Source organism: Lygodium microphyllum, chromosome 5 (genome assembly GCF_053477565.2).
Source record: "Lygodium microphyllum isolate KBCC chromosome 5, Lygodium_microphyllum_v1.1.10, whole genome shotgun sequence".
Lineage (NCBI taxonomy): Eukaryota > Viridiplantae > Streptophyta > Polypodiopsida > Schizaeales > Lygodiaceae > Lygodium > Lygodium microphyllum.
Window position 1 is genome coordinate 75,435,894 of NC_141139.1, and position 25,639 is coordinate 75,461,532.

General features: G+C 43.1%; 1 protein-coding gene and 1 pseudogene across 2 annotated transcripts in view; both read right to left on the minus strand.

The window, feature by feature from the left end:
* Positions 1 to 9,574: 9,574 nt before the first annotated feature.
* Positions 9,575 to 25,639, minus strand: part of LOC148036004 (S-adenosyl-L-methionine-dependent methyltransferases superfamily protein) — an 89,825-nt gene continuing 73,760 nt past the window's right edge. The window contains exons 7-8 of one of the 2 annotated variants that reach the window (XM_087678008.1): positions 24,468 to 24,529; positions 9,575 to 10,015 (exon numbers count right to left, since the gene is read on the minus strand). In XM_087678008.1, coding sequence (XP_087534134.1) covers positions 9,861 to 10,015; positions 24,468 to 24,529 — 217 coding nt within the window. In that variant the 3' untranslated portion in view covers positions 9,575 to 9,860. The remainder of the gene's footprint in view (positions 10,016 to 24,467; positions 24,530 to 25,639) is intronic. The other variant, XM_087678007.1, reaches the window with a different exon arrangement.
* LOC148036005 (putative copper-transporting ATPase HMA5 pseudogene) lies at positions 15,489 to 16,793 on the minus strand (annotated as a pseudogene).

Sequence of the window (25,639 nt, forward strand, 5' to 3'; positions counted from 1 at the left end):
TTGTGTATGTGTGTGTGTGTGTGAAAGCTTGGAGGCCACAAGCTTATGTCAGATCAATCAGTGCATGCCAGAGTTTTGTATGAGATTCAGGTATATCAGGTCCCTGCCCTATATCTACATTTGATTTTTGGAAAGTCTTGCCAGCCATCATAGCTTGGACCTTTAGATTTTGATCAAATCGTGGTCGAAAGTATGTTTTGGCCATTGGAATCGAACGGGTTTACTAGTATCCGATTCCGCGGTACTAGACACTCAAACCAAATACCTTGTTCAATTTTGAAAATGGGACGATTAGAATCAGACTCTGCCACATCACTACTTGGACCACCTCATCCTATCCGATTCTGAGAATCGAACATGTGAGAATTGGGCGTGTTACTTGGCCGATTGAATGCTCGGCCCATCCAATTCCAGAAATTGAACGTATCCAAATCGAACCAACCACCTCGTTTGATCATCCACACCCTATCTCACTGGATAGTTGACATGCACCCTTTGTCTGAGGCCTTGGTCTCTTTGGGGTGACCACTTAGACCTCCTTGGTAAGATAACCATCACCTTTGTGGTGTTGGTAGGCCATTGGGTAGCTATCATGTACCCTTTGTTTGATGCCTTAGTTGCTTTGGGATGGGATGCCTTTAGGTAAAAACACATAGAAACACCAAAACAATCAAAACTATGGGTTGGCCTTCGTGAGAGTTGAAGCTTTTCAGAATTTTATATATGCTATCTCCAACAAGGAGCAAGGATTATTGTGTTTGAGGCTCTTGAATTAAAAGGAAATGTCAAATACTCATAGAAATCATTATTCCTAGCATTTGATTAAGAAAATATTAGTAGAAGACAAAGTGAGAGCTATATAGAAGTTCCGTATTGGGATGAGGTAACGTGCTTGATGGATTGTGGACTCAAGCCAAACCTACATTCAAAAAGAAATGCATATAGCATTTTAACATTTGTTTGCATCATCTCCTTCCTCTAGTGACATTATTCATGGTTTTTTGAGTTATTTGGAAGTTATCATTTAAAATATCACTTTAAAGAAGCTTACAATGTAGAGGAGCTTGTATAGCAACATAGTTAAAAGATGATATGGCTCTCTTTCATAAGCATAATCCATCTATTGTATCATGGAAATTTAACTTGCTTTTTTGAATTACTTGGAAGATGTCTTACTAATGATAATGCTTTTTTGGATTACTTGCAAGATGTCTTATTGATGATGATGAATCACATGTTATAATAAGGACCTCAACGTGTAGTATGCAAACATGGCATTTCACGATTGACCCATATAGTAAATGGTTTCCAATAATTACCAACCAATTACACTCATGAAATTCATATACAAACTTAAATGTCTTGGATGCCTTAATTTATCCATGATCTATAACAAACTCCTTTAGAGTCTAAGCACTCTAGTAGTTGACTAGGTGCATCGATTTTTAAAATTTATTTGACATTTGATTTAGGAGAAGTCATTGATTAGTTGTGCCATGAACATTTTACGTATTCTTAAGTACAATAATACATGAGTTGAAAAATTTATGATAGTGGTGGTTTGGAATCCTTTGATATCAACTCATAAACTTATATTTCCATCACTAACTATCAAACAATTTTTGGCTCATGAGTCAACTTCATGCCCTCAAAGATGCTAAACTACTTATACATAAGTCCTTATAACACATTTGAAATATAATTTTACATTGTTAAGTCTTTGGCTCATGAAAATCATGTCATAGATATAGATTCCTATAAGGCTCCCAATAGTTTAATTCATCATCATGGTACATCTTTAGGCATAGTCACTTCTTGATTTGATAGTTAAAAATATGCTAGTAGATTTGTCTTAGAAAATGAAACTCATTTGGAAATACGGTTCCACTAAAGAGGATCCTCGATTCCTCAAGTGTGTGGAAGCAATGTTTGCAAAATACTTAATATTAATCATGAAATTAGCAATAAAACAATTAACATACTTAACACTATGAAACTAAAATTCTCCTACTTAGACACACAACATACATTGTCCTGAAAACTTGATGCCCCTTGCAACATTTCATTCAGATTACTAGTCATTCAATCGAGTACATCATTCAATCCGATACAATGAATTGATATGTGCTCTTATACCTTGATTTAAACCACTAGTAGACCCTAAAAAGCATCTTGTTACTTAATCTACAAAACTTTGCAAATCTTCTTCTAAAAAACTTTCTTGTATGCTCTTCAAAAATCAATCCAGCCTTGCTTGCTCATTAAGTCATCAGTTTCTCCCACCAATTGAGACACAATAGAACTCACCACATTTGCCTTGAAAACATGAATTCTTACACAATCCTTTCAAAGAGCACTTACATAAAGACCAAGATTGTTCTCCATAGAAATGCCCTCTTGAGAGAGAGAGAGAGAGAGAGAGAGAGAGAGAGAGAGCAGTGCAAATAACCTACATGCAATCCTAGATAGAATAGAGAAGATTCATGCTATCACTAATGCTAAACACTTCAACTCAACCCTACGCAATGTTGTCTAGTCCTACCCTTTGCATATACAAGAGAATATTGTGAATCATTCGTGACAAAGTTACACAAAATTAGAAAATACACTTTCATGTAGTCCAAGATAATTACCAATAGCAACATGTACCCAGTGAGAAGAGAGAGAGAGCAAGTTGTACGCAATCTACATGTAACCTTGGATGGCAAGTCTACACTATCCATAGTAGCATTCTAACTTTGATAAATTGATCAAGGTGGAATAAATTGATTTCCCAAATACTATGCATTCGATCCAGTTTTGTGCTTTTTCTATGGCTAATTAGGCCAATACTTTTGAGCTTCAATGCCTTATCTAGTACCATACCTCCAAAATTCATTTTCAAGATAATCCTTCATGAGAGAGGGGAAACTTGATGAGCCTCCTTACACAAGATTCTACTACCTCCCACACTAGTTTAAAAGATTTAAGTAAGCTATACAGCTAAGAACTTTTGTGGAATTACATGATTGGACCATTGGAATCCAATCAGTGCTGCTCAATTTTGTAGGGGGCTTTCCTAGCCAAGAATCTATCTTTGTGGCATAATAGTAAGGCTAGGGGAGGTTTGAATGACCAAGCTCCAAAAACATTTTCTTCTAGATTTATAAACATGTTCCTATTGTTTCCATTCATGCTATTCAAGATTTTTTCCGAGGTTTTGATGGGGTTGTCTTACAAGAATGTGTATAAAAATGCCAATGACTTGATAATGTGTGTGTGTGTGTGTGTGTGTGTGTGTGTGTGTGTGTGTGTGTGTGTGCGTGTGCGTGTGCGTGTGCGTGTGCGTGTGCGTGTGCGTGTGCGTGTGCGTGTGCGTGTGCGTGTGCGTGTGCGTGTGCGTGTGGGTGTGCGCGCGCGCGCAAGCGTGCGCACGTGCTTTAAACATCCTTTAAGACACCTCATAGGTATATGGAACCAACACCATATATCATCCAATATCCAAACACGATCCAATTAACCCTTGAAAAAGGGGCCCTCTTTTCAAGGGGCACCTGAAACTCTTGGATGATAATATTGACTGCAAAATATACCACCTACTTGCTTTCCTTACATGTTGGCTATCTCTTTTGGTTTGTCCTCGAGCTCATTTGCAACCCATGTCTTGGTACCCTTGAGTTTGTTACCTTGTCTCAAAATTTTGATTTTACTATTGGGCCCAAGAACAAGGGTGGCTTAATGCTCCCTTTATTTATGGATCTCCCATAGCTTTGGGAGACACAAGAAGCCATACTTCTCGAAAGTCATATTAATATCTAAAGGCAACCAAATTGGCTTATAAGACAAATAGATACATTTGAAACTCAAGGAACTAAGAAAACATAATTTTGTACATGCATGCCTATGCACGTACTATGTGTGTGTGTAGAATGAAGTGAAATGGGATATTACAACATCTAAAAAAGACCAATATGGTATAAGACAAGAGGTTTAACAATATAAATGATAATTTAAAATTGCAAAGTTTCAATGCAGTACAACAAAAGGTGTGTATCAAGGTTAAGAGGAAAATAAAGGAACTAGCAATAGGCTTCATCGCACATGACCACCTCACCATGTAACCAAACTTCACTAATATCTAATATGTATCCTCGATCCTCAAGTGAAAACCATGAGTCTAGTAGCTATGTAACCTCATTGTAGTCATGCAAACTGCTAAGACTTGGGACTAGCAATGAGTTCATGGATCCTTCTAAAATAGACTCTCTCTACCTTGGTCTTACAATAGCCATTTTGCTTTTGAGTAATGACTATATCTGTGAATGTTGTGCAAGGAAAAGCCCAAACATATCACTTGTGTAGTCCATCACCTTGGAAAGAGACCCAAACCCCTCTTGTAACAGACCAATCTCCCCTAATCTCATGGTACACTAGACAGTGGCATATATAGTGCTCCTCACTCTAAGGCTTTGAATGCAATAATATGCACATGTATGCTTTACCAACAACCTCTATGGCCCGCACGTCCTTTTCTAGACCCTCCAACTGGTGAGCAAGTGTGAATCTATCAATCCCACACCTCAAGTATATAAAAAAGGCATTCTCTATAGTCATGTGATGGTATTTCTTCATCCCAACCCTCATGTGGACAAACCTGGTCATTGAAGACCAAAGCCAGTGAGTCTAATGACTTTGTTGACTTCTTTAGGCTCTATTCTCAAATGTGAAGCATCCAATGAATTTGAAAGGTAGGCAGCCATGACATTGAGAAGCCATGAATTTGAAACCATATCGACCTTAAACATCCCATAAACTATACAAAGGCTAACTACCATATGTGTTGCACCACCATCTACTCTCACGTGGACTAAGATTTTGCTACATATAATCATGGCTGCACTATCACTAATATCTCTCAATGGACCAGAAGACTCATATGTTTGCAGCAATCAAGGCAAGTCATAGATGTACCCTATGTAAAAACAGTCGATGTGACTATACCATCACAATGCCATATTTTGGTGTTTGGCTACTGGAATGGCAGTGATAACTACATCCTTTGTGAACCTCCTAATGTTGCATATCCTCATGCCAATCTCACCTTAGCAAGTGGTCTCATATAATAAGAATGGAAAAATGAAGAAAAACCAGCGTATATGTAAGAATTGAAATATACTCCACTATATCCATGTGCCATTTGCATTGAACCAAAAGCCAAAGACATTAAAAATCCACCAATGTACTAAGTGTAAACATGTGGACCTATCTAACCAAGCAATCTATCATTAATGTCCATACGTGTTGAGCTCACCATCTCAACACTTCCCCTTAAGCTCAACTGCATCTGTGCAACTCCAACTAAGCTTCAGAATTTTCAAAGCTTCTCTACATCCAATGCCTTTGTGAAAATGTCAGCTACCTTATCTTGTGTGTTGATATATACCAAGCTGATCTCTCTTGCAAGTACCTTCTCTCTCACAAAATGATAATACACCTCAATGTGTTTTGTCCCAGCATGAAACATTGGGCTCCCATCCAAGTGTATATTGCTCCGTTTGTCACAATAAATGACAACTAGACTATCTCCCTACACATCCAAATCACCCAATGACTTTTGCAAGCATCCCACCTCACATGATGTCATAGTAGCATCCCTATACTCGGCCTCTGACTAGATAAAGCAATTGTTGGTTGCTTTTTGTTACTCCAAGTACATATTGTACTACCAAGGGAAAACATGAATCTACTGGTAGATCTTCTATTAGACTTGCAACTAGCCTAATTTGTATCTGTATATCCAATTATCTATACATCCTTACTTGCCTCATTAAAAAATACATAATTCTTTCTGCACTTGACTATGCAATAAAGACATTATGAATGTGCAATTGTTAAGCATACAAAGGTTAAATATTCACTATAAAAAGTATTGATAAATTCCATTAATGAGAATTCAAGTGCCATCACTCTCAATATTTTCTAGATAAGTATGCAATATCAAACACACGCTTAGACATACAAATGTTAGCCATGTCCAAGTGCTTGTTTGAGTCTATAGAGTGTCTTCTTTAACCTACACATAGACATGGAATACTCTAAATCCTCATAGCCTATTGATTGTTGCATATACATCTCTTCTTATAAATCACCATGCAAGAAGGCATTATTCACATCCATCTATTGTAAACTCCAATCTTTGGCTACTACTAAAGCAATTATACATCTAATAGTTGCTATCTTAGCAATTGGACTAATATCTCTTTATAGTCTATATCATATTTCTCTACATAGCCTTTTTGCATCCAACTTAGCCTTGTACCTACTAATAGAGTCACCTACATTATGCTTTATTTTAAAGTCTACCTACTTACAAATGAATAGCTTTCTTTCCTTTGAGCAAAGGTATTAGATCCTAAGTAATGTTGGTCTCTAGTGTATTCATCTCCTAGTCCATTGCTACATCCCAATGAGCATGACCAAGGACTAATTATAGATCTACTACCAGATGATGTCTCTAGTTCACTAAGAGTGTGATTTTTTGCTTTTCTATTTATCCATGACTATTATGATCATCAACATTATCTAGTGCATCTCCACTAGATACATATCAATTGTTCATCTCATTAAAACTCATCACTAATAGAGTTATAACAATGATATTCTTCTGCTTGTCGATAGAGTATAAGCCTTTGTGTCTAATTTCTTCCTTAACTCATCAAGTATATGAACATATGCAATACAACCAGAAAATTTCAAGTGCGATAACTATGAGAGACATATTCATAATGTAGATAATAGTATGAACCAGCTTAGAGTAAAAATGCTTAGATGTATTATTTTTAGTCTCATCAATGCATGTGCAACTTCTACAATGGTTGTTTTTCCTTTATATAACCCCATTTTGTTGTGGGATACACCTACATCTTAACTATTACTTTATCCCATGAGAGCTCAAAAAATCATTGAACTCTATTAGAGAGGTATTATCCCCCTCCATCTGATCTCAAGTACTAAAATTTCAAGCTTGTTTATGTTTTAATAACAGACTTGAAAGTTTTAAGTACTCAAATACTTGACTCTTTTCCTTCATAAAATATACCTAAAGTTTTTTAGAGCAATCATCAATGAAGGTAACAAAATATTTACTACTATCAAGGGATACATTATGTGTAGACTCTCAAATATCTGTATACACCATATTAAGTATATTCTTACTTACATCTCTATCATGCAAAAACGATTGCCTTGTCTAATTTTTTACGTAATTCTATAACTTTGATCGTATGTAAACTTGTATCCAATCCTTTCAATTGCATTAATTACAACCTTTGCAAATTTGCATGCACAATGTGTTTGTGTCATATTTCAATGTTTGTAACCACACATTTACCTTTAGCATGCATAGCAACATTTATAGCAAGATTTCCAATATCCAAAGTAAATATGCGACCAACTCTGCTTCCTTTTGCAATCAACTTGTGCTTATTGTTGAACTCTTCAACAAAATAGCTCTCCTCATTAAATTTAGCATATAGTTCTTGCTCTATCATTTGATCAACAGATACTAAATTCTTTGCAATGAATAGCACGTATAAAAGATTTGATAAACACTATCTAACCATTATACAAGGACAAATCAACTTTTCCAATATTTAAAATCACATGGCATGAATCATTACCTATCTCTACATAACTTTGACTTTGTAAATCTTCTCTCTCCAAATCATTTAACATGGCTAGTCATATGATTAGATGCACCTGAATGAACATATCATGCATCATCACATGTCTCTTTTCTCTAATAATATTCATTATATGTTGCATGACAAACAAACACTCATTTTTGTCATCATTCTATCTTGAAGACATCAATTCAAATACATAAAGTATACATTAGATACAAGTCCTACTAAGTCAAACAGTACATAATTGCCTATACTAATGGACTGATACTATAACTATACCAATTGTAAGTAGATATAACTGACCAAATATAATAAGTAATAAGTCAATAATCATATGAAAATCATAATGAACCCAAATTTGCCAGAGCTCCTATATCTCCATTAAACTCTAATAGGAGCTCACAGCCCAGGAGATGAGAGAGTGGCATGACTAAAATAGGTAGACTAACACCTCCTCTTAGATCCTCGGAGTGTTTGAAGACCTAACAATCTCATGTAATGAAGCATAGAAACCTGGTTAAATGCTTTGTGAAGAGATCTATTGTGTTGTCAATTATGGGAGAGTAGACCATCACAAACTCAAAATCCACAATCCACTCTCAAAAATAGTGATACTGAACCTAAATGTGCTTCATGCAAGCATGAAATGCAAGGTTCTTCACTAGAGCTAAAGCACTCTAGTTGTCCACATACAGCTCCATAGGTCTAAGTTGAGAAAGCCAATCTCCATCAACATGCATGAAGCCAAACCACCTCCATAGCTATACAACATAATGCATAATACTCCCTCTATAAAAGAAAGGGGCACAATAGGTTGCTTCTTACTTCTCCACAAGATAGCTTCAAATTCAAGGAAAAAGGCATAAACTGTAGTGGATCATCTTGCATCCACATCACCTACCCAATGAGCTCCAACCAAAAAGAGTAGACCCTTCTCCATACATGATCCTGTAGGATGGAGTACCCTGTAAATAACAAAGAATGTAAAAGGCCACTCTCCAATGCTCTTAAGTGGGAGTCTTCACATGAAAGAAGACAACAAAGCCACTACAAAAGAAATATATGACCAAGTGTTATCCAAGTACCTACCAAGGAGTCCCCCTCCCATCTCCCTTGTTAATAAAGGTACTCTATCTATGATCCTAACAAAAGTTGAAGACACTCAATAGCCCTGCCTCATCTTGGTAACGGAGTGTGCACAAACTCTAAACCCTCCTTTGAGATCCACACTTTGGTAATCATTGACCCATAAAAGGGCTACAACACTCCAAGTTCTCACTAGGCACCCCTATATCATAAAGTGTTCTTAATAGCCCATGATAAAGTATCAAAAGCTTTACATGAACCCACAAAACAACAATAAATCCTACAACCAAGTGCTCTGACATTGCGCTCTAACAAATCTAAGCACTGAGGACGGAATCAAGAGTCACATAGCCTCTACAAAAAACCTATCTACCTTGCTTTTACCCATTGACTTAGCTCATGAGCTCAATGCTCAATAATGGACATGTACAACATGGCATGTGCAGTAATTACTAGGACTAAGCGGTAGATACAATTAAGTATTTGCATCCCAACAAGGTGAAAAGCCCACACATTAACATGACCTATTAAACACATTAACATTTCTCTTGTATGAAAATACAAAATCACTATACCATCACGATGTGGAGATCTCCCTGATGACATCCCTATCGATGAAATCTACATCATGCTCATGAAAGAAAAAATTGCAACTATGGGTGCAACACTAGGTGGCAGAAGAGGGGTGGCTCATTTGAAATCTCAGAGAAGGTGGTGGCATGAAATAGTCTCCATGCCCTTGAGAATACCCCCTCGCTTTTTTTGGGTTTTTTTTTTTTGCCCAGGGGAGGGGGGGGGGGGGGGGGGGGGGCGGTGGTGTTGTTGTTGTTGTTGTTGGGTGGGGTGCGGCCTGTTGGCCAAATGGCCTTATGTATATTCATTTACAATATATTAAAAATATTGCAACTTAAAAATAAAGAACTAAATATCCACCAAATTGTGTGTAGTATTTAGAGCTTCCAAGATTCATAGTTTGTGCACAAAAATCAACAAGTCATGAAACCTCCAAGCCAAAATGACTAATTGACGTTCTCAAAATCCATAGTTGTACACAGAGTTGAGGAGGCATGAAACCTTGAAGCCAAAATCCCTTTCGCATAACATAATCGATTAGGATGTTTCCGTCTCAACAGGCCGCTTTCTAATTTTTGCCAAGAACAGACCACTTGTTTCTGAGCATATTGGATCAAAGCGCAATGTGTGTTTAACTTGTCCATTTTTGCAGGGCCATTGGTATTGCTTGGCATCCTCTATTTCAACAAGCTCTGCATGATCAAAGATCAAGGAAAAAAGGAAAAAACACACAGTTCATAGAAGCAACAGATGATTAAGAGTTTTCAGACCAAGATTTATAAACTTTATGGCAAGCTAACAGGATCACCAAAGTTATACAGAAAAGAGAAAAGAGTACAACAGTTACTTTCACAATAAGAAAAGTATTATTATTTTTTGAACTCGTACCCCATGATGACTCTGAAATTATCATTGTATTGTAAGGGTGACACAAGGTTTGCATGAGGAGCCAATTGAGGAACGGCAGCATGCAGCCAGAGCGTAATAAGCTAAGGTAGACAACTCTGGATAAGGAAAATGAACTGACCACATTTTCACTTGTCACCATACTAACCTCCAAGGCTGCAAAGCAAGGTAGGGGAAAACCAGCAAGCTTGCCAATGCTCTTCATAGGAACACTAAAGTCACTGTTTTTCTTCATAGAAATATTGGCTGGTTTCTATTTTTCTCTCCAGGGACGTTGCCAATCACATCCTCAATTTGGTAGAATCTGGCAACTAACCCAAGATGGACTCATAGGCTGGAACACTTAAAAACAGCTCGAAGCCCATCACGTCGCGCTGCTGCTCCACCCCGACTGCCCCCTCGCACCAGCCCCTGCCTGTTCCCTTGCCCCCGCCCCCATTTGCACCTGCCCGTCACCATCGCGCCCCCCCTCCCCCGCCCGTCATCCTGTGGCGTGCTGTTCCCCCGCCAACTCCCTCCCCCATGGCACGTCTGCCCTGCCTAGCTCCCCTCCCCGTGGGCGCTGCCCCCCCCCCTCCCCCCCGCCTAGCTCCCCCGCCATACCCACCCCCGCCCTGCTGTTTCCCCCCCCCACCCCCACCCGCAATACCTCCGCCTCCTCCGCCCTGCGGTCCCGACTCCATCCGGCAGACCTACCACACCTGCGCGGTGCCTGTCGTAAGCCGGCCATCCATGGCGTCCAACACCTCCCCCACCGTCAAAAACAGCATCTCCCCCTCCTTGCCATCCCCCCCGCGCATCGTCCTCTCTCAGGAACAGCTCCCCTCCCCGTGGCACGTCTGCCCTGCCTAGCTCCCCTCCCCGTGGACGCTGCCCCCCACCCCACCCCCACCCGCAATACCTCCACCTCCTCTGCCCTGCGATCCCGACTCCATCCGGCAGACCTACCACACCTGCGCGGTGCCTGTCGTAAGCCGGCCATCCATGGCGTCCAACACCTCCCCCACCATCAAAAACAGCATCTCCCCCTCCTCGCCATCCCCCCCGCGCGTCGTCCTCTGTGAGGAACAGCTCTTAGCCGTCCGTGCCACAAAGCTGGAGCTAAAGGAAACAACGATCTTTGGTCAGGTAGTAGGACATTCCCCATCCAGGGCCCATCTTCGGGACTGGCTTCACTCCACGCTGCGCATCGGCACAGCGCAGATCGTGGAGGCAGTTCTAATGGCCCAAGGGATCTTCATGGTACGGCTCACCTCGACAGACACAACCCGTGAGTTACTGGCCAGTTCACCCTATGCGTCCACGAAGGGGGTCATTTACATGGTCCCTTGGTATAGTGGCTTTACAGTGGAGGTTTTTGCACTCCACAACAGGTTTCTTCGACACCCGGTCACCCTTCTCTTTTCTGGCTTGGCGATAGAGTATCGCCAGTTGGTGGAAGAGTTCGGACGGCTCTTCGGCAATGTCCTTCCCACCTCTTTCTCGGACACAGTGACAACCGCAGGAGTCCCAAAGGTACGGGTGGCAGTGAAAGAGGTCAAGAATATCCCACAGTTCCTAGAGATCGACGCAACCGGACACTCCTTCAAGCAGCAAGTCATTGTGACTGGGCAGCCAAGGCGGTGCTTGCAATGCCATGACTTCGGGCACCAGGCAGCAGAGTGCTCGAGCTTTGGAGCTAGGGTAGCTTCGCCGACAGGCCCACATGTGGATGCGAACAATTTCACACGAGTAAAGAGACGACAGAGAGGGAGACAGCTGGGGGGCTGCAGGCTACTCCACAGCCACGGCAAGGAGCAAGAGGGCGAGCGTCGCTCCCCCAGCAAAGCACCACGCAAGCCCCCCCCTCCACGCCCTACCCGACAGGTCCATAGGTCTACACATCCACCCCCCATAGAGGCATCACAGGCCGTATCACCCGAGGGCCCACACCCCCCCCCAAATGGCTCCCGCCATGACCCTAGTCTACACCCCCCTTCACCCAAAGCTACTAGGGCCCCCCCCCCCCCCCCCAACAACACCCGCAAGGTGCCTTCGACCACTCTACCGTCCCTCGATCCTCCCCCTCCCCACCATCACCCCCGCCGACCAGTTCCCCCCCCAACACCTGATCCCCACCCAGTACAGGTGACCATTACCCCACCCATCCCCACCCCCTCCCACAAGAAGTGAGGAGCCCCAAACACCAACATCCTCCACCCACCGACAATCTAGTTCCCCCCCCCCCCCCCTTCACACAGCCACCAATTCATCCGTCCATGCCGCCTGTCACACTTTCTCGAGACAGGCACAGCTGCTACTACAGGAGTTTTTTGGCAGTGGGCCGCGGTCTTACTTGAGAGTTGCAGAGCGAGGAGTGTTCCCACTACCCCTAGAGGTGGGAATCTTCATGGTACGCAAGTCCAGGAGCAGCAAGGTCCATCTACTAGCACCACCAGATGGAACAAACCACGCCTTCTTCCTTCAGACCTCTCACATAGGGGACTGGATGACGACTCAGATAGAGGAGGAGGTGAAGAGCCACGTAGCAAACCACATCTCCCAGTGGATGGGAGGTCGATTGGCACTTTTCTCCTAGCAATGGCCGGGTTGCATGATGGACATCAACTGGTGGGCTGGGGCCGAGGTCCCTCATCTGAGCATTATCTTTCAAGCCCCTCCGCAGTGGAGAGTACCGATGGATGTAATCGACTGGCCAATACCATAGGCGGCCCGTTTCTGTCAGCGTACGAAGTCTCGCCTCTCAACCTGGTTGATAGACGCCCTGGTGGTACCACTAGGCGCATTCATCACCCCCATGGTCTGCTCGAGGGCTACCATGGGGGAATGGAGTTCACCATCCAAGCCGGCAGCAAAGCATATACGTATGCCTCATAGTTCCTCTTCTTCATCAACAGCTTCCACACCAAACAGATGCTTGTTCGGTCAGTCACATGTCTCTCTATGAGTTTACACCTTGCATCCTGGAATGTGAATAGCCTCCACTATAGTGGGGCACATGGTTCCAAGAAGTTGGTTGTTTTGTAGGAGCTGTAGCCTGCCCTTGCCAGACGGATCGACATCTTACTTCTACAAGAGCACAAGTCACTCCCACCCAAGCCCAACGGGTAGGGAAGGTACTCTCGGGCAACTCACACACTTACTGGGAGCACGCCATCAGTGCCCATGGCAGGAGTGGAGGCGTATGCACCTCTATTGGTCAGAATCTCTACTGTAAACTCTAATTTACAGCAAAAATTAGGGTTAGTAGCAGCCTCCAAAAGCATGCCAGAAATTGAAAGCTCCAAGACTTGGATTCAATAGGGCTGAAGGTGAATTTCAGCTAAATTCACGTGGAGTACTAGCCAACCATTGAATTTGGGACATTTCCATCGTCTATGAAGCAGGTGAAGGCCAATTAAGTGCCCGAATCAAGAGGCAAATCAAATTGAAGACCTGCTGGTCACTTTGGATAGCAAGGGGAGTTATGATTACGAAGGGGATCGGGAGAAATTATAAGTCAACTTCTTCAATAATAAAGCTAGAGAAATAGCAAAAGGGGCGCGAATTTTGGGGCCAATCGGGTGTGCATTGTCCAAGATCAATAGGTAAATTTGTATTTTCAGATTTGCATTTATTGTTTGCTGTTGTCTTGTGTACAAGACCACAGGATGATAGTGGCAGGGAGGGTTCTATGGATTAGATTGGATATTGGGGACTCGTGCCTTGCAGGTTCTGGGTGGAGATCGCAGATGGACTCCCAGAGGTGGATTCCTAGATCGTTGGAGGAGACTTCAACAACCATGAGGCTTAATAGGACCAGCAGGGCAGAGGCACAAACTACGAAGGCATGGCTAGGGAGAATCAAGAGGCATGGTGGGTCTTTCTACTAGCAGTAGGAGCACGCAATGCTTGGAGAGACCCTGCCTTCCACAAGAGAGAGAGGTCGCTAGACTTCTCTTGGGGATACAGGCGGCTAGGTGGAGTCCTGCTGGAGCGGTTGGGCAAGTTTTATGTAGGAGAGTGGGGAGACTCTCATGGAGGCCAGATTGGGCAGTTGGCAGGCACCACGTTGTCCGATCATTGTTTGGTTCTCCTGACACTTGATCCCCCAGCATCTGCCCTAGACACACGATCCTGTCGGATCCCTAACTCGATCTATAGGAGGGAGGAGGTGACGAGAAAAATTGAGCAGATTTGGACCAAGGAGTGGGGCAGGAGGGATCAGATCATTGAGGAGGTTGCAGAGGTCCTAGCCTAGTCCAGTAGTATTTGCCAAGAGGGAACCATACAGGCCATGTAGTAGAGCCGGGAGGAGGAGAGAGCACTCCGACGGGACCTTCCGACCACGCAGAGATTATTACAAGATTCACCAAGGGATCCCACCCTCCACGCACAGGAGGTGTGCACACGAGCAGCTATCGCTAGCCTAGAGGACATGCACTCAAAGTTCTCTTTCTGCACCTCAGTAGCCTTTTGGGCGCGGAAGGGAGACACGATGTGCAGGGAGTTTTTTCAGATGCACCAGCCTCGCACCTCAAGAGAGCAAATACGTAGCCTTCAAGATCAGTATGGGAGAACTCGTTCTAGCCCAGACGAGGTGATGGAGATTGCCACCGATTACTACAGATGCCTTTTCTGGCAAGAAACAGCCTCAGCTAGAGAACAACGATGTGGACAACAAGTCTGGGATCACATCCCGTCCCTCGTCATAAAGGAGATGGGACGCTCCCTCCTAGCCCCCTTCACAAAGAAGGAACTAGAGGAGGCTTTCCATACACAGGACGGGTAGAAATGCCCGAGAGAGGATGGCCTCTCTAAGGCCTTCTTCACTACCTACTGGGAGGTGGTGAAGGACCCCCTATTGATGGCCTTCTAGGAGATTTTCACTTCAAGACAGATGCCAAGGAGTCTTTCGGTAGGCCTTATCAGTCTTCTCTCAAAAGGGGGAGATTGGTTGGAGCTTTTCTAGTGGAGATCGATCACCTTATTGTCAGTGGCCTATAAGGCACTGGCAAAGATGATTGGTAGGCAACTACGCCCCGTTTTTCCAAACATCATTCATGACACACAGACAGGCTTTGTCCAAGATAGGAGCATCCCAGACAATGTGGGCTCCACAAAATGGGCAAAGACTGGCCGTACTACTCTTGGATTTCGAGAAAGCTTATGACAGGGTGGATTGGGATTTCCTAGAGGGCACCATGGTGAGGTTGGGTTTGCCCCAGACTTGGATTTGCAGGGTCTCCGCACTTTACAGATCGGCCACTAGCAGGGTTCTCATAGGTGGTAGGCGAGAGGAGGAGTTTCGACTGGAGAGATCAGTCTGACAGGGCTGCCCCCTGGCCTCGTACCTATTCCTACCATAGAAACATGAAACGGGGAACGGGAACGGGGAACGGGGACGGGAACGGGGACGGGAACGCCAAACCTAGGGAACGGGGATGTGGGAACGGGAACGGCATTTAAAAAATCAAAATTTATTATCTCCCTTTCAGAAATGATATTGCCATCTACATCTGTAACAAGCAAGACAGCAATATCTGGAGCAAGCTCCATAAGCTTGGCGATAGCTTCTGAAGTTTTCCCCTTGGCTAAAACTTCCAAGTATTTCCCCAGAAGTATGAAGGATATCAGCATGGCATTTGTCTCAAAAAAATCTGCTCCCACAAAGTTTGTAGAGGTTGCAGAACGCAAGACAATATATACAGAGTAAAAGTAAGCTGCATTTGTGCCTAGGGCCACTAACACATCCATATTGGCTGCAGCTTGGCGGAGGGCTTTATAAGAACCCACATAAAGTTGTCTTCCAAAAACTACTTGTACAACAGTAGATAAGAGCCAGCGTAACACTTGGCCAATCGTTAGCATGTTGACAATTTTGGTATCCAGACATTCTTTGATTCCAGGAACGTACATCAACACCATTGAGAGAAGAAATACAGGGATGGTAAAGATGCAACTCCAAAGGAAAGAAACCTTGTAATGTGCAATCTCTCCACTCCTATCAGGCCCACCAATTCCCGGAGGATTGCAAACACTTGCTTTAAAATTATAAAGGGGAAATCCCGTGGATTCAATGACCTCTATAAAACACCGAGGTCCTGTCTGATCAGGATCATATGACACCATCACTGTCTCAACATGTAATTCCATTTCTACAGATTTTACCCCTGGCAGGGCTTCCAAGGAAGTCTTAATCAAGTTTATGCCTTCAATGGAATGGGCACCCTCGACCTTCAAAGTCAACTTATCATTCTCTTCACCTACACTTATGAGAACAGCCTCGAAGCCTGTATCTTCAATAGCCTTCATGAGCTGCTTGTAACTAACCAAGTTAGGATTGTAATCAAGTTGAGCTTCCTCTGTTGCTAAGGCAACAACAGCTCTTTTCACACCAGGTAACAAACTTAGACTAGATTCAATAGAAGTTGAGCATGATGTGCAAGTCATGCCCTTGATGCGCAGTCTGCATGTTCTTATGCTTTCCTCATTCAGCCTATGTAGAATGTCTTGAGCTTCAAAGCCATCATCCTTGATGCTGTCACAAATTTTAACTTCCTGTTCAACTTCCTGTTCATGCATAAAGCATTCTGTTTAGGCCTTTTAATTAAAACAGCTTATTGATGAAGCAATATGTATGGTTCTGAGGAATGTCAACTAAATGAGCTTGAAAACAGGAAACCACCAACAAAAAACCAGTCCAATAAACTTGGAACTCTCATGGTGCATGCAATCTCACCAATTATCAACCTAAAGTTACAAGATACGGTGGGTCTTTTATTATAATAGAAGAACCGCAACAAGTTGAAGCAGTAAAAGGGCAAAATTTCAATAGTGAAAAGCCCTTTTGTCAAATTGAGGAAAAGGTTCTGACGATCCGAGGTCTGTATAAAGTGATCTCCTTATTTCTCTTGGCCTAGGACGTATCCAGAATGGGATTTAGAAGAGCATAACAGTAATGCAGTTAACACCATTTCACATTCCACATTTCTGGCACTGGAAGCAAAGTGGTGTTCAGGAGCTGCAAGCAGCAGATTTTTTAATTTCTCTGGTCATGTCAAGCTAATGCTACACTTCATGGGTCTAGATTAGACCTTTGTATATGAGCTGCTGGAATGGCCTGTGGGAAGGAAAAGGGAGGATTTACAGTAGTCCAGAAAATATCGGAGTACATGAGCCTGTGCTAAGGTGTTGAATGCATGGGTATTCAGGAAGTTGTCCACGAGAGCAAAAAAGTGACCAGCTTATCCAGGCTGCCCCAAAGTTGAGTTTCAAGTGTTTTATCCACTGGCAGGACTTGAACCCCTACACTGCACAACATGTGGGTGGAAATCCAACTTAAGCGCAGGTAAGTTTTGCCACGTGGCGTTCCCTGTCCCGTTTCAGACAGGGAACGCAGCAGGGAACGCGTTCCCTGCTGCGTTCCCTGTCTGAAACGGGACAGGGAACGTTCCATCGTTTGGAAACGCGGTCCATGACGGAAACATTCCGGGGACGGCGATTCCGCGTGCCGGGGGGCCGTTCCGGCCGTTTCCTGTCACTATGATTCCTACTCTTTGTAGAGGCGATGTCTCACTTCCTCAGGTCACATGTGAGTGGATTACATGGCCTCCGACTTCCAGTGAGAGAGGGGACTGGGTTGTTAGACTCAAAGTATGCAGATGATACAACACTCTACATAGAGGACGATGAGTTGATGCTGGAGAGAGTGAGGCTGACTCTTGAGGTGTTCTGTTTTGCAGCAAGTGTGAAAATCAACTGGCGAAAGTCGGTTGATTTCCTCACAGACCCGGACTCTAGCACGTAGTGGAGCATCCACTTGGGATTTAGATGGGTGAGCAAAGGGTAGACCGTCCGTTACCTAGGGTTCTAGGTGGGACTCCACATCACTCCCGCCCAACAGTTTCTTCCAGTCCTCGATTCTATTCAAAGGAAGCTGACCTACTAGAACACAGCTCGCCTCTCACTAGCAAGCCGAGCCCTGATGGTTAACTAGGTCCTCCTAGCGACGCCCTAGTACATCGCCTCATGTTGGTGCTTCTCATCCTGTGTAGTGCAACTTCGCCGCCTAGTGTGGAACTTCCTTTGAGCCGGGTCAGACGGCTCTAGGGATTCCAGGGCCAAGGTCGCATGGGCGACCATCATACGGCATCGGTAAGAGGGAGGGCTTCAGATCATAGACCTAGAGTATCAGAGTATGGCCCTCTTGGGCAAGCTAGTTGTCCGCACCCTTATACCAGGAGGGCAAACCTGGAAGGTCCTATTGCAAGAGGATCTTCAGGATTGTAGATAGAGGCTTGGCGGTGAGTGGAGGCTGTCCCTGAAATGGATCTTCACGTCAGCCCAGATCACCCCCCCTCCAAGATCACCTTTCCTACGCAGCTTGCTCCGCGTGTGGCAAGGCCTTCATAAGGCCCTAATCCAGAGCCCCCCAAGCAACTACGAGGAGATAGACCGTCAGCCGGTTATCTGGAACCCCCAGGTCAGAGATCGGGAAGAGGCACAAATTGGCGAGCGCCCCCACATCCAGTGGGCTGGTTGGGAGGCTGGCCCGGCTCGAACCATCAGGACATGGCGGGAGGTGTACAGGATGGTGGACGAGGAGATGCTACAGCAAGTATCAGGCTATCAGAGAGGAGTGAAGTTGAGGAGAAGGGAGATAGACACAACAATACCTCAGGAGTGGCTTGCTCCCCCGATACAAGAGCTAATAGAGCCAGAGGAGATATGGGCCGCTAAGTTTTCACCAGCAGGCATCCCCCTATAGATGGCAAGTAGAGTGGGTGACGCTCCACCTGGGACCTTCTTCACCGTATAGAAGGAGGGGCGTCTGCTAGCTCTTGACAGAGGGTAGCAGGATGAGGGGATAGTTGTCCTTTCATGGAGGAGGATCCAGGTGATTGACCTTCAGGGGAAGACATGGCAACTGGACCCTTTTGTCTTCTAAAAGGAGTTCAAGGAGTGGCGCCTTTGGATCTGGGAGGGCAGGCCACTTGATGAGCTAGAGTGGGATCCGGGAGAGTGGCTATGGCCGGTCACTGCGGTCGCCAAGAAGCCATCGAGATTCCTGGAGCACACTACCAGGATTGACAGACACGTACTGATGCAGAAGGATATGGATTAGGTGCCGTCACATAGCAGGCACTAGGCGGAGCACAATATCATGGAGCCTTTCCGACGGACCTTCTCGCACCGCCTATGGGATAGCTGAAGGCCGAGGAGGATATCGTATTTCTTATGGCTGGTAGCACATGGAGGCTTGGCGGTGGGAAGTTGGCTTGTCCAAATGCAAGAGGGAGTTTGTAAGCGCTCCACACAGCAGCCTCTGGAAACCCCAAAGCACTGCCTTGGGTCGTGTGAGGCGGCACATCTCGTGTGGAGAGGAGCATGCCGCATCCTTCGCCGTATAGCACCCAGCCTTGGATATATCTCATGGGAGCTTTCTGCTGGCAGGCAGTCAGCCAGGGCCGTCACCTTCTGTATGAGGTCGGGATGCAGGTCACGATATTCATTATCGAGACAGGGTCGTGCAAAGTGGTCGGTTTGGAGGCTCTACCCATCCGCCAGGTACTGCAGCCCACAGCAGACCGCTCTGAGGTATGGGAGATCATAGGAAGTCTTACTAGTTGGCATATTTGGAAGGCGCGGTGTCAAGAGGCTTTCGATGGAGAGAGACTTTCAGTACAGGTGACCTTAGCAGAGCTTTGGATCTCCATCATCCACTCCCTCCAAGGCCGATGGGATCAGGTGCAGGGCGAGTCCAGGGCTCGTCAAGAGCTCCGATGTCGTTTCATGCGCACTTGGAGCGGCCAGGACTTGTTTTTCGTGATGCGGCTTGATGGTGATACACCTCCCCTCCATGGCTTCTTGCCCCCATCCCCGCCAAACCGCTTTGAGAGGCTTGTATACATGATGTATTTGTGACTTTCATCAGCTCCAGCTAGTCTATTGAGCATGAGCACTCCGTTGTAATCAGTTTTTTTGAGTAATATAATCAACCACATTTTACTTGTAAAAAAAAACAAAAGCTGGAACGCTTAGGTGGTTTGACCCATGGAACCTCATTATTGAGAGAAAGATGACAGAAAAGTATTCTATTAAGGGTGGGATATTGTTGAAATAAGCAATGTATGTGTGCCAATTGATGAGCATATCTACAAGAAAACTTTACATGAGCGTCACAATATGTCTCTCGTGCAGGACAAATGTAAGATCCAAACGAATTTAGCCTTGGTCAGCCAGTATTTTGATTACCTGCACATGAAAACCTTTGTGGAGATGTGCATGAGTTCTCGCAATGTCAACTCAACAATGTCGAAAGGCATGAACAAGCAAGCTGTTACAACCTCTACAAATTTCTGATAGATGGACTTCGTTTTCCCTAGAAAATCAATTTTCTATCAATAATACCTAGGAGAAATCCCCCTCCCCCTGAGGTAAAATGACAAAGTACAAGGAACTTTATAGAGACGGTCTAAGTACATCACAAATACAATGGTTGTGTGAACAACCAATTAGGTGGCCTATAGTGCAAGACCATCTGAGAAGCCACATGAAAGAAAGCGCCCGAGTCCCAGGCCCTCATGAAGGCATCTCTCTTCTTCCTCATCCTCTCCATGCTGCCCTGCATCCTCTCCCATCTCTGATGAAGAGTGTGGATGATCTCTATCCAAATCCTCGAAAGAGTCTCTACTATGGATACATCCGAAAGGCCTATAGCATGGTTGCACCTTGCAGTCCAGATATACCAGGCTATAATATTAGCAATCAGCTCCCATCTATTATAGTGTTCCTGAGTCCACTGTGCCTGCTAGTCTGGAGTGGGGATCCTGCATACCCTTGTGATGTGACCATGTTACTATGGCCTGTGTGTCTCATATGCAGATTGGATCCTAGGAGGATGTTTCACCCACTTGATCAATTTCTCAAGATTTCCAACTTTTAAGATACAATTTGAATAGATCAAATCAAAATTAACTTGCTTTTCAAAGCCTGGGCAGTTATTCATAATCGGTATCACACACAGGCACTACACCTAAATGCAAGCATATTCCTCCAATTCACCTTCATTCCACATGCATATGCATGGACCATTTGCATATTCATGAAGATCTCCAGAGTCTCTCTTTGATTTGCCAAATAGCACACGATTACAACAAAGAGTGCTCATAATTCTATTATGCCAACTCACTCTTAAAAGAACAGCAATGCTACAATTAACCTAGATCATTACAGCCTGGAAATCTATCATGACCACAAATTTTTCCTAGTATAGATCTCCAGTTAAACTTGAAAATTGGGCCTTGGCAGCAAGCAATCACTCTTTTATTGATATATGACTAAACACGTGTAGTAGACAACATACAAGCAAGTTCTTGTATTATTGGGTACCAAGACTAAAACCATGAGAAGGATGACTCAAAACAGTTGGAGACAACCAAAGACAATAAAACTCAAGATTGAGGGGACTAAGAGTCTAGCTTTTCCAAAAGCAATTAATACTAGAAGTCAAGAAGAAGGCACATGTACCAAGGATCAACGTCCAAGATCCACAAAAAACACTAAAGCCTACCTCCTAAACTATAAAGATAAACATCTACCCCTAATCTCAAACAATGGCGAAGATCTTCAAGTAAATGCAAAAAACCTGCATAGAAGGGATGAAGACTGAATAGGGCCAGTTTGTCTATTTATAGATGTGGATGGACCCTCCCAAATTAGGGTTTCACAGAAACTCTCTTGAACTACACACTGATTTTGCATTTTTCATTAAACAAGCATGTTTTGGGGTTGTTTTAAGAGGCTAATCAGCATCGAATGCATTTCTTAGCTCAACAATCCCGACCTCTCTAGCACATCTAGCACACCCATAATTCCTTCATTTTTAATTCAGCCTCTAGTATCCATGGTCATGTGGCTCGTGTTTGAGGAATACTGTTATAGTAGATCTCTTTCATGGTTTTGGTGGACCTGATCGTCCCTAATGTACTTGTTACTTGGCTACATATGTTGTTTGCTCCAATCTTGTTGTACCACCTACATGATATTTGTACGTTGTGTTTTGGTGGCCTTTTGGCTTCCCTTGTGATTGTTGGGATTCTCTTAGGTCAGCCAAAAGGTCTGATGTAAATACTATCTCTAATTTAACATGCTTCACGAAAAGAGAGAGAGAGAGAGAGAATGATATGATACGATATAATATGATATATTTACCTTTGCAAAAGTCCAAAATGACCTATGAGACCAAGAGTTACAACCATCTATGGTGATACAATTGTATGGAAGAACAATAAATGTAGAGGAAAATCAACTAAATGAGCTACAATAAAGTGATAGACCCTAGCTAATACAATCTATGGTGGAAAAATCCTAGTGTACAAAATCCACTACAATCCATGAGATATAAAGTCATTAATAGGGGGTATCATCGAGATACATGCGAGGGAATATCATGGAGGTGCATGCGACCTCATTCTAGCTTGAGCAATGATCTCCTGTAACTGCACATGCATGTGACACTATTGTCTATGTCGGGGTCTAGGGTGGCAGGATCGGCCAAGCTGGACAGTGCGATCAATCAATGTCCCCCATGTGGATGTAGGTTGTAGCAGTGTTGGGATCTCCTTCATGGTGTTCCTATGCTAGGACTTGGATAAGGTCCCTTGGATCTCCCTTGGAAGAAGTTTGTAAGCTGCCTCTGGGTAGGTCCTTACTATCTTGGGTTCTTGAGGAGCGTCTCTCTAAGCTATCGAATCTCCACAAGGAAGAGGCCAAGGCATCTCTATTCTTCATGATCCATAACTCTTGATAGAGGGCCAAAACCCAAACAATGAAAACGGCCTCGGATCTCATAGTAAGCCAATGGGCAGCTATAGATACAATGCTCCTCAGTCTCTAGCTCGAGCTGGTAAATCTGACATATGCATTCCTCGGATGGTATGGATCTATATCTACCCATTTCAATCTCTAACTAATGTGAGAATGTGCGCAACTGGCCCGATAGCACATTTGATCCGATGAGAGAGATGGGTGTCCTGACTTGAGAATAGACATGATGGTATTTGTGCTCTAGCTCATTGGGAAGGCTTCGCACATCGCTTTGTTAAACATGTAGGCTAGTGATCCAACCACCAAAATCTCTAGCATGGATCAATTGCTCATTCACTAATTCACACAGCCCTTTTTTAACACTAAGAATCATCATTTTCTTTTTTTGCTCTTTTAAAGGATTGACTCATTGTGACACTTTCAGAACAATGTATAATTTTGACCTACGAAACCAACATTGTTAGAAAAAAAAGAGAGACTGCTTAATTGGAACACTCAAATCCCAATTACCCTTCAAATTTATGCAACATTCTTAATTAGGATCTAATACAAGTAGCAAAACCTCAAGAGATGTCTATATCTTAACAATTCAAGAAGCATTTGAGGATGGAACATTGTGGGAAATCCATGCTTTCACATCTCTAATCATCTAAATCGAAATTAACACAATGAAGACATTAGGTGTTAATTCTAATCAAAGTGACCAATCATGGATCAAGAGATAGGTCTAGGTCAATCAACCTTGAGTTTGACATTGTATGGGTCCAACAAAGGAACAAGGCCTAGTCTATCTTCCTTAGCCTACAACTTTGCTTTTTCTTTTATAAATCCGGTTCTAGCTTAATTACACTTTAGATTGGTTTCACAAGCTAGTAAAATATTGAGACTGCTGAATTAAATCTGAGCCTAGGGTTCTAGCTCAAATCATGAATGCCCTCAGTTCACGCAATAGTTTGAATATTATTCTATTCACACTATCTTGAGCATGAGCATTGTTCTAGCTCATGCCTGCGCCTAGCTCAACAATTTTCATTAAATCAAGATTACTTTTGCAACTCTTAGCATTCATGTGCATGACTAGTGTGACCTGCAAGGCCCCTACAATTGCATTGAATCAAACCCACATGTTTGAAACTAAGTTGAAGCTAGATACACTCACCATCAAACACCTTGAGTCCCCCCTTTTGTCAGCTATTATTTGAAGATAGCATCCCAAGACTGAAAATACTTAATAGAGTTCCATGGTCTATAGATCATAAGTTTGCAGTTGTTGATTCTAACTTTCCCATTTCCACTTCATACAACTCCATAATATCAACTTCAATTAAACATTGAGTCACATGAACATGTGTGGTCTCACAAACTCAAAGATCTAACCATCTTTCATGTGTGCATGTGTGTGGTGTCACATAAGCTAGCGAGTCTTACCTGCATTTGCACAAGTGGCCAAAAATCTTTCAATGACTCCCTCATTTTGTGCTATTGTAAAACTGAAAAAATATAATAATCTTTAGTTAGATACCACACTAAAAACTTTAGACTTAATCACATTAAAAACTAGAAAGAAAGTTTAAGCATGCACACAAAAAATACCTGAATAAAGGGATTGTAATGATTATTAAGCTAATACTTGAGTCCAATCAGATAACAGATTACATCTTTAAGCACAAAAGTACAAAGCATCATTTTACGCATCAGATATAACTTGTAAAATGCAGATAGATTTCATGTGTTAGTCAAACTGCATGCCACATGTACCCCTGTATTTCATATTATTTACATATTGTCATATGTATTTATATTACTTATTTATTCATTCATTCATTTACATGGATATATTTACATACTTTTATATAGGCTTCATAGCTTCTTTTCAGTTGAACGAGCTTAATCTATAAACAAAAAGACCCCATGCACACACACCTTTATGCATTTCCTAGTTTCTTGATGCTTCCTTTTGTAGGTTTCTTCCCTACATGGACTTCGTGATTGTTTCATGTGGGCTATATCATGATTTGAAGATGTTGACTTGTTTTATCACCAATGATATTGGTAATTTTCTCTATTTGTCTTTGTCCAGCTCACACTATTTTGACCACAAGCAAAGGTACTTTGGTAATCACACATTGCGATTGAAAGTATTATATTATCAAAGTGTATTTCAATTCCCCACAACCTAGGTCAATCTCGTCAAACAATCACAACAAGCTTGTACAAGCATCTTGGGTAAGTCCATGAGATCTCAATGGTATCCTTTTACTTGTCCTTCAATAGATGCGTCCCTTCAATTCGTAGTGCACTGAGACTTAGACTAATCTCTCTACTAATTCAAAAAATACATTTGGCTTTCACATTAACCAAGTGCATCAAGATCCAATTTGCATTTTGATTCTAACTCCATTTGGGAACAAATTGAATCTAGTACACTTGCATGCAAGTCAAGTTCAATGTCGATGTCCAATCTTCACCAAATTGGCCGTATTCATTTTCAGCAACTGCTCTAATCTTTGGGCTTTTGTTTAATGGGCACGCATATAAAGGTGGCTGAGAAACTCTAACTTCTGCTGTAAATTAGGGTTTTTACAGCATAAGCGCTACTC